Below are 10,531 nucleotides of genomic sequence, written 5' to 3'. Positions count from 1 at the left end.
AGGTCACGATGGACTGGCAGCTTGTCCAGGTTGTGTCTTCCCAATGGCTGCTGGAGACCGGAGTTAGCCCCTACAGTCCTATCAGGATCAGTGGGTAAACACAGTGAATGGATGCATTGATGGATGGTTAGCTCGACCATTAAGTAAAGTCAGTTGCATGCATTTGAAACATTATTGAGCATCTCCACAAAAAAAAAAAATCTTCCCCTCCATAGCTTGTTCTTTCCTGTAACAAAATGTTCTAGTTTCTAAGGGATTACGCCTCGGCTCATGATTATAAGCCTTTTGAGTTGTATGGTTCAGTGAGTTTGGTTGATTATCCAAAATCAACCAAAATCCGGTTTGGTGAAAACGGTTTTGGGGGTTTAAAGTCATTACTTTACAGGGAAAAAGCATATAGAGATGAAAACTCAGTCAAATAAAAAGGCAATGTCACTCTACAATAGGTTCTGTTGAGAGATAGTTTTAGTCTGTGCCTGTGAAATATGGTCTTGAAATTCCATACTGTGTTTCCTCAACATCAGAAAACCTCGGGAGGTGTGAGAGCTTGCATAAAACCAATATCAGATCCAGTTGTTCTCTCACCTTGAAGCTTCAGAAAGTCCAACCAGGTGGTTTCAGCCACACATATGCAGCCATAAAAAGAGAGAGGGGGAGGGAGAGAGAGATTTTTCAAATTTGATGGGACAGCCAGGGATTGGGGTTGGAGTGAAGGGTTACAGTTAACTTTCCTTTAAAGGGTGTCAAAAAGGGAACTAAATTGGGTGTCAGAAAGCAGTAAGAAGCTGAAATAAGTCAGGGTCTCCAGCTCCCAGGTGGGTGGGTGCTTGCTTTATACTTTTCAGACAATGTCCCTTTAAAAAGCCCTGCGTCTGGAAAGCCCATTAGACGTGCATATAAAATTTCCCCCCCGTGATTAATAGATGATGAGGACGGGTTGGTCGAAGGGTACCAACATGTGGATGGCTTGCGGCTCCTCCTCCTGGAGGCTCATGTTTCACTCCATAAACTTGCCACTCTTTCCCACCTATGTGTTTAAAAAGGAGGAAGAGGAGGAGGTCTCGCTTGTCAAGAACTCCTCAGAAGAGTTGTGAAAACAACCAGCCGAAGGAGGGAGTCACACAGTTGCAGATGCAGCTCCCACGCTGAGCCACGAGACAGTAAGATTCTTCAGGGAGAGAGTGTGAGAGAGTGTGTGAGCAGAAACGCCAGAGGACGTCACTTACACTCCCACAGAGAGAGCGCTGTCACTGGAAGGTGTCTATCCTCACGCTTTCTGAGCTGTGGAAAACTCAGCAGCCCACTGACAGGAGCCAGCCTTCTGCAGCAGATGAAATGAGAGCTTCGATAAGTTACATGTAGTCAAAAGTGGCAAAGATACCGGTTTCTAGAACTAGTTTGCATTTAGAGGAGGCTTTAAACTCAAGAAGATTACTCAAAATTGAGAGGAACTCTTTTGCATCACCATGGATCAGCCAGCGAGCAGCTGCATGCGGAGTGCTCATCCGAGCAGTCCCATCTGGGGGTGCATGAGAAACCCCCACTCTGGGGTCCCAGGAACCAATCTGCAGTCTCCATACCAGCAAAGCCCATTCTCTCTACACCAAAAACCCGAGTTCCTGGCTTACACGGACTTCTCCACCTCCTGCCTGGTGCCAAGCGCACCCCATGCGGCCTACCCACGGGACGACAGACTCTATCAAGACAGCCACGGTGGTTACCCAAGAGCTGATTGGCAATTCAACCCCTGCGAGACCCGGTCAAGGTCAACTGATGCCTGCCCACCCATTTCGGCCACGGTAGTGGGCACTGGAGGTGGTGGAGGTTCTGAGCTGGAGAACGTGGGGGCCGAAAGGGTGCCAGGTAGCGTCCCACCAGGGTGTCTGGATGGAGAATACTCACCCCAGAGTGTAGCATCAGCTGACTCGGACAAGAAGTGCTCCAATAAAAGGAAGAGAGATGTCACAGGTGAGACTGAGTTTTTTCTGTGACGATGTTGAGACAAGGCAAGTTTATTGCACATTTTACTATTCATACACAGGGTCATGTGATTGCTTTATGGGAAAATCTGTATTAGTAAAACCAACGTTAAACACAAAGATTCATTTATTGCACAATCATAAAATGCTATAAAGCAAGCAGAGAAGGATTTAAAGTGAAATATATAAAATCAATGTGAAAAGTCAACCATTCAGTCTACACCTACTCACTAGAAATCGGAACATTTAGGAAATTTTGAATATCTAACAAAAAGTGGTCCTATCTTTTGTATTCTGATGTATATGATGATGGAGAGAGGAATAAATTAACCATCTCTCTTAAATAATCCTAATTTCCTCCAATGAAAAATTTATTAATATCATTCTAGATAAATATCTATAAACACAGCAAACAAACCAACGGCCAGGTCACATTTAAGCTTTTGGAATTCCCATGTCAAGGTCAAGAATTTCTTCCTTGACCTGCATCAGACCTGGCAAAAACAAACAATCTGGCTATTTCCTTGCCAAATTGGGCTTATTGCAGCAGCACTCTCTGCAGACCGCTGTGTGAAGGGTGAGTAGGTGACAAGACCTCAGTGTTTGAGACACTTTTTTAAGCTGCAGTTGCATCCTCTTATTGTCCGAGAGCTTATAATGAACCAGCTTTCCATCATGTCTTATATCCGTGGGAAATGAAGCATTGGTTAAAACCAATTCATCTACATTAAAAAGTAGTGAAAACCACAATACTGGGTGTTAGAGGGTAAACATTTCAACCTATCTTGTGCTTCAAAATTTATTTGATGCAGGTGACAAAATAAATGAATAAATCTTGTTTCCTCTTAAAATAGTTTTTCCATAAAATATCACGGCTCCTTACAGAGTACACTTTACTTGAAGGTAGGTGAAGTATTTACCTTTGAAACCACAAGAGGTAGTAATGCTGTTGGATTTTAATGCCATTTACTCATCATATCTGATTTCACACATGCTAATAGGAGGTTGAAGTAACCGATAGGCGTGACGGACAAATTCCCAAAAGTCTCAGGTGTAACTTTAGCAGCAAAAACCAACAGGCCAAAGGAAACGTTTATTTAAACTGAATCTAAATATGTGAAATTGCCCATCCTCAGGTTCTTCTGGCAAAATAAAACTTTGTCCACCACAGTATATTCAAATACCTAATTGTTGATGTTCTCACAATTTTGATTTTTAGCAGCCATTTCCAGTTTGATTGGATTTAAAATTGGAAATTAAAACTTTAAAAGGTTTTAATGACTTTTTTTTAGTTAAGAGCCATGTGATTACAGAATGATTAGATTTGTTTATCTTGTGTCTGCTTCATGTAAGTAGCATGTTTTTCTGTCTTTCCCATCTTGGCTTTGAATAAGAGCAGCTAATAAAAGTTGCATGGTTAAAGCCTATAGATTTAAGAAATATATATATATATATATATATATATATAATATATATATATATAATATATATATATATATATATATATATTATATATATATATATATTATATATATATATATATATATGCCAACTTGCGAGAATTAAAAATGTGTCAGTATGATTCATATTATAGGATTTTTTTCAAATGTAATTTATGTATCACAAATTATTTGTATCCCCCCCAAAAATAAGGAGGATTGGATAGCCAATAAGAAAAAATATCATAGGGAGTTTGGTCCACTTAAAAAAAAAATCTGTTAAAATTATATTCTAAAAATGTTGGGTTGTCTGGTGGTGACAACAATTTCATTTTAACAGTTTTTCTTAAATGTGGCGTTGTTTTTTACCAGTTGAACAAATGTCCTCAAACTAAAGGCTTGATTTTTTTAAAATAATGCTTAGTGTGTAGTTCTACTTCGGCAAGACAAAAATAATTTACATGGTTAAATATTCTCTTAAAATAGAATGATCAGACACAACCAACTATAACTCAGCATATCTGATAAAAAGCTACCAAACCAATGCATACAGCAGACATAAGGCTTATTAAAAAAAAATTGATGGGGGAGGATGAACCCCACCACCCGATCCCCCACCCACAACCCTGCTCCATACCCTCCCCTTGCCATCCCCCCCTTCCCTCCATTTCTTACCTTATTGTAACCTCCTCTCTCTCCCCTGAAAACAAGCCAGACCACGTCTGGTAAATTCACTTTCCTCCAAGCCCACTTCTTACATTCTTATCCATTGACATTTTCCTGTCGTTAAGCCGTAACACAATCTCCCACTGAGTGCATGCAACATGTCTGACCACTGCATCAGCTCTTGGTTTTAGACAAAAAAAAAAAAAAAGAAAAAAAAAGAGAGACATTCGCCTTTATAAAATTGACAGGCTGGTAGAAGAGCATATATTAGGAAAATGTCCCAAAGGCATTTGCATGACAGGCACAGCTGCTGTACAGTCAGCCTTCATGAGTTTTTGCTAATATGATAATGTAATGCAGATGAGGGATACTGCCAAAAGTTATATAGCAAAAGTTCGGTAATCTGACACTGACTTCACGCCAAATGTTTGACTCTATTTTTTTCTTTTTTGCTACTAAATCCTCCTAAATTATTTTACTTTATTTCAGAGATATCAACATAAACATCATTATAAACATTAGTAGTTTTACCTTTACTTATGTCAGTTTGTTTAATACTGACATAATCCCAGTTATGTTAATTTGGTGCAACTTAATGCATAAATTATCAACATTATTTGTTGATAATGTTGATTCATTATCAACAAATAGAGGAAATATAATTTCCAGGACATGTTCCTATATATTTTATGTCTATTTTTGTTGTGTTTTTCAGTAGTTTGTCCTCTTTTATATACAACTTTGACTGTCTTAAAGGTCGCCAAGTTATTAAACTTAGGTCAAAATATGTTTTCATTAATGAAGCTAAAAAATCTGATTCATCATCAACAATTTTAATTTCTCTATGAGGTTACAACCACAAACATCAACTTACAGCTTCATTAAAATGCAAAACAAAGGCTAATATAAAGAAAATTGACTAACTGCATATTGAATGTTTACTCAGAGATTTCACCCTGAATTGGTTCTAATTTACAACACTTTGAAATCTGTTTAGATTGAGACAAAATGCCTCCACCATCCACCAAAAGCACCAAATGTTGTTTTCTTAGGGACCCCGCTGAGTGCAGAAGCCTCTGTCATGCACGTTTTACAGCCTCTGGCTGAGCAGGATATTTCTTAGTGGGTCATTGGGGGGTGAAGAGGTGCAAGTTAGCATGTGGCCTGCCAGGTGTTCAGATTAACTGGAAACCTGTTGGACACAGCTCCATAGCAGAGGACTCTGAGTAGAGCATCATTTGTGACACTTCATTGTTTTCTGTACATGGAAAAAAACAAGGCATGCACAAGCCTATGCATGTAATTTGTGACAGATATGGTCTATTTTTCTCCTTTGGCTCACTGTTCTGGCAATTCGAGGCAAAGGTTCTCACTTTGACAAAGTAGAACAATTTTGTGGGTATTACTTCGGCTCGTAATCCGGCAACAAATGAACAATTATCACCCAAATGTTTTCCATTTATTGGCGAGAAGAGGTTCCACAAAATAAGTTGAGCCACATTTGTTTGATTATGTCCCAATTAATGAGGTATTAATTAAAGACAACAGAAATCAGGAAACTGTAAAAAACTTTAACAAAGCATTTTTACTTGAATATCCAAAAATTCCTATCATAAATCAATGATTATATTATTATTGAAACATATCAATCACATTGAAAAATTAAAAACAAATACTCAGGTGATCTATTAAAACAATTCACTTCATGAAATGCATAAATATCAGACAATTTTTCTTTAGATATAGAGACAGTGTTAATGTATTAAATGCATTTATTTTCACTATAAATTTTCATGATGCCATTTGCAAATTATTGTCTATTTGTTTTTTGTCTTATTGCACTGCAGTATATTTTGTACTATGTGTATTTGCTTTGGGAATTATATATTTATATTTTATACCTGGTGTGCGTCACTTTCATATGGATATTTCAGGAATTTTTTCCTTTATGTTTGCTGTCATGCACAGATGAGTTAATGCTGCTCTTCCCAAAGGGCTCCAGTGGGAAACCGTCAGTCAGATCTGGACACATCCGCACCTTTGTTCTTTTGTTAGATGCTTTAATGATGTTCCGCTGCATTCCTCTCCTAACTCAGTCCCTCTGTGGCCAGTTTGGTGGCCCCTGCCCTGTGTGCGATACATTCTCACACGTAGACGCACACATCAACACACACATTGTGCGTGAACCACACTATATATAAACGACTGCTCAGGCGGAGAAGCAGTAACTTTCACCGTAATGCATACATATTCAAAGATAATTAAATGGAAAATGCAGGTTTCATTGGGGGTGAACTTGAGTAGTAAGTCGAGGTCAGGGTGGTCTCTTTGTGCTGCTTTTAGAGTGAAGTATATAGACTTGCAAAGGTTTTTCTTTTTTTTTTTGGTTTGTTTAATAGTTGATGGCTGAGCATTAAAAGTCTGAAAGCTAAGACATCAAATTATCTAACAATTTTCAGGTTATTTCTGAAAAATAGAGGATTAGCTTCATGCAAAACAAAAAAAAATCGGAAAGGGAACGATCAAAACCTGAGCCAACAATGTTTGTTTATGTCTCTATCTAGATATTCAGGATTCCAGTTTTAAGGTGGATTCCAGCTGCAAGGCCAGGAAAGAGCGCACAGCGTTCACCAAGGAGCAGCTGAGAGAGCTGGAGGCAGAGTTTACCCATCACAACTACCTGACAAGACTCCGTCGCTACGAGATCGCCGTCAACTTGGACCTCACAGAGAGACAGGTACCAGACTTTTACTGAAAAGAAAAAAGTGTTCAACACAAATACATTTATTCTTTTGGAATAAAACCCTTCACATCTAATTAAAAACGATCTGATTAGAGTGAAAAGACAGGAACTGGTATTAAAATCTTCTTCAGCCACTAAGAGTATTTTAACCAGAGTGTCGTGAACATGACCAGGTGGAACTTATGTGTGGTGCATGAAAAGGGTTGTGTTCTGAGACTCATTTAGAGCCAGTCAAGCTTAAAACCAACAGATTTTTCTATCATTTTTACCAGTTACAAAAAAAGAAAAAAATAATTTAAAAACAGACATTTTTTTTCTGACCTGCCAGAAACTCTATACAATATTCATGAGTACAAATAATTCAATATCATTTACAAAATATCAACAAATTTTACATTAGCTGCTTGATAATGCAATAATTAAAATTATACATATTTAACTGAGTGTAGATATTAACAAAAATTCCAACAGTGTGAAACACAAAGGCAACTTTTCTAGGTAAAAGATACAAACATTGTCTGAAACCTCAGCTGAGCAAGATTATCCACATTAAAATCTATGCTTGATCTTCAGGTATTTTACAGTCATCAAGTGTAAAACAAGCTAATTCCAGTCAGCAGCTAATAATTTGGTGCTACTCTGCTTTTCGATATCTAAACATATTAAGAAAAATTATATTCAATCAACATTAAATAAATAAAAAACATATCCTAAAACCTTCTTAATAACCCCAAGGGGGAGCACAAATCTTAGAAATTAATTAATAGATTTTCAGAAAATATCAATATCAGTATTTAGGATTGTTTTAAATTATTTTGCAGTGCCCTAGAGTAGGAACTTCTAAGGGTTCAGCAAGTGTCAGAAACTCTCATACTAAACTACTGCTGGTTAAAAAAATACAAACCTGGTTGAAAATGCCAATTACACAAATGAATAACTAAATTCTTAAAACATTTTATTCTTCTGAGTTCTGTTTATAATCTCTTGTGCAAGAGAATTTTGCAGCCTTGGATTATACTGCCATGCTGATGCAGTAGCGCAGATGCATCTGAATTACAATGAGCATTTTTTCCACAGTGCTTTTCAGCCTGTGGTTTGGGCAGAATGACGTGCAGCTGTAATTGTTGGGAGGCAGCTCCAGACTTGCTGAAATCGGGCAAAAACATGTGTCGATGCTGCTGGATCAGACCCCAGTCTGCCTGTCAGAGCCAACGCTCGTCCTAATGAGGCCGCCGTGCAGTGACCACACACACGCTGTCGTCTGTTGCTTAATGTCAATCCCAGCTTCCCTTAAGAGCACACACGCACATTACACTCACACAATCAAGGTTCATCTTCACTCGGAGCTCCGTAATCAACCACGCGCAAGTTCCCAATAACATGCTCAGGGCTGTTTGTGATTCTAAGTTGTGGAGAGTGGACACTATAATTCAAATGTCTACGATCTGCATATACATATATATATATATATAGACAGAGAGAGAGAGAGAGAGAGAGAATCCAGCGATAGAGTGGAGTATATACTGCAGAAAAGACATATAACCTATTGATTGGCAACTGTAGTGTATCTGATACTCTTAGATTTTTGAGCCAGAACAAGGAGCTGTGTTTTCATATTGTGTGAAAAACCCAAGTGATTTTTATCATTCGTTCTGAGATTGCTTGTCGGGTTTTTTTTTTAAGAATTATTATTATTGCAGTGTTTTTTTGTTGTTTTTTCTTTTCTGTCTGTGTCATAGATTTGTCCAGAACAATTGCAAAATGAAGAAAGACGTCATATCTGTTGTGCTATGAAATCAATATCTGGTGTAGCTTTGTATTTAGGCTCCAAAAAATAGTTTCGCTGGATACATTTAAGAATTACATTGTTTGCCGTCTTTTTATTGTGCTTGCTAAAATTTTTAAACAGCATACAAAAAGTCAAATTCCACAGAAAATTTAACATTTATGAAGGTAAATTCATTATTCTGTTGCATTTCAAACATGTATATCCAATAAGTGGTGATTTAAAAATTTGGGGTCATCAGTATTTATCAGACATAAACCACTGATACTAATTATTAAAGAAAAAACTGTAAAAACATCTACATATTTAATTGTTGAGTTGTATATTCTCTGAAGCTTTTTTGACACCAAATCTGCCTAATATTCTAGTGCTGCCATTAACTCATCAGTCTCCCTCTCCTGCTCTTAATTTTGCTTTCATGAACACTGAAAATAATCCTACACCAGCTCATGTGTTTCTGCTCTGTCTTCTCGAACCATCAGTCGGTTGTTGCAGATGGCCCCTTTACTGAGTCAGGTCCTGCAGGAAGTTTCTTCCTGTTAAGGAGGAGATTTTATCTCCACTGTCGCTACATGAGGGATTGCTGTAAAGTCAGTGACTCAACGCTAACAGATTTCTGCTGTCACTGCGTGCTCATCTAGCAGAGTGAATGCTAGAATCTCACTTAAATTAAATCATTTGTGTCAATGATTCCATACAATCAATTGGCTTTCCTCAGATATTTTTTTCAAAATTGCTTTGTATGTTAGGCTTATTTTACTGTTTGAAAACTAAGAGATCATTTAGAATCTCATAGTGTGATTGAATTAATTTTATTTATTTTTTTTACAGTGCCTCAAGATGACTTTTGTGAATCTAAATAAAACTGAATTGAGCTGAATATTCTTTGATATTCTTTGACTATTTGTAGTTTAATAACATCCATGTATTTTCACATCCCAGGTTAAAGTCTGGTTCCAGAACAGAAGAATGAAATGGAAGAGAGTGAAGGGAGGACAGTCAGCTTCGCCAAACGACCTGGAAAATGATGACTTGGACTCGGCCGCTTCACCCAGCTCTGAATGAAGGAGGCCGTCACTGTATAAAAAAATAAATAAATAAACAGATGCAACTTGATCAGCTGGACATGGACACAACGTTTGTTTAATTCTGTGGAAAGTTGGCTGGTAGAAGCTTTAATTTTTAAGACTTCTTTTTTAAGTATCCCAATGGAAATAAAAGACTGAGCACAGCTTGTACTGTTTTCTGTTGTACATAGTTGATGTAATGAGCTGCGTTTTGACATTTTACTGATAAATACTCAGACCGACAGCCGCTCCGTTTTTGTACTGACTGTTTAAATATGAATGAAACTTGAGCTCAGTGTGGATCGGTGACAGACAGAAGCTTTAGGTGTCTCAATGACATATCAGACTGTGATTGTGTTTGAAAACATACCCTCTCTTTCCAGTATTGTTAGCAGGGCCTTTGATGCTTGACTACAACCACCTGGAAAGACTCCGACTGCACTCGTGTTGCCAAGTCCTAAGTGCCTCCGAGTTGGACATTTTGTTTTTTTTTAAATAATTTGTCAGTCTCTTCTTTTGCTTGTGATTTTTTTTCTCGAACGCTTTTTTTTTTATTGCTCTTTTTATACATTTTGAATGCCATTGATAAAACACAGATGTTGACTTTTTCTGCAAAGAGAATAAATCATCTTTTGCAAAACAATTTCTTCCATCTGCAGCAGCTTCTTAGTCATCAATTGAACACTTGGTACACTGTGTTCTTGGCTGAACAACTCATTTGTGGACAGTTTGGGGAGACAATGAGAGCATCCATCGTTAAAAGATTTTGAAGTGGGGCGAGGGCAGTGACTCCTCACACTAGTGAAATTTCATGACAGGAAGAACAGGGCGCATACACACTCATACCTAAG

At 37.7% G+C, this 10,531-nt stretch overlaps 1 protein-coding gene across 1 annotated transcript; it reads left to right on the top strand.

Annotated features, from left to right (window-relative positions):
- Positions 1 to 1,064: 1,064 nt before the first annotated feature.
- Positions 1,065 to 10,317, top strand: meox1 (mesenchyme homeobox 1). Its single transcript, XM_055042890.1, has 3 exons — positions 1,065 to 1,968; positions 6,649 to 6,821; positions 9,556 to 10,317. Exons 1-3 carry the CDS (start codon positions 1,467 to 1,469, stop codon positions 9,676 to 9,678), a joined length of 798 nt encoding a protein of 265 aa, XP_054898865.1. The 5' UTR covers positions 1,065 to 1,466; the 3' UTR covers positions 9,679 to 10,317.
- The last annotated feature ends 214 nt before the right edge of the window (positions 10,318 to 10,531 follow it).

This window comes from Poeciliopsis prolifica, unplaced genomic scaffold, assembly GCF_027474105.1.
Source record: "Poeciliopsis prolifica strain line A6 unplaced genomic scaffold, Auburn_PproV2 SCAFFOLD018, whole genome shotgun sequence".
Classification (NCBI taxonomy): Eukaryota; Metazoa; Chordata; class Actinopteri; order Cyprinodontiformes; family Poeciliidae; genus Poeciliopsis; species Poeciliopsis prolifica.
The sequence above is the reverse complement of the archived record's forward strand: the minus strand, read 5'-3'. Positions and strand labels throughout refer to the sequence as shown.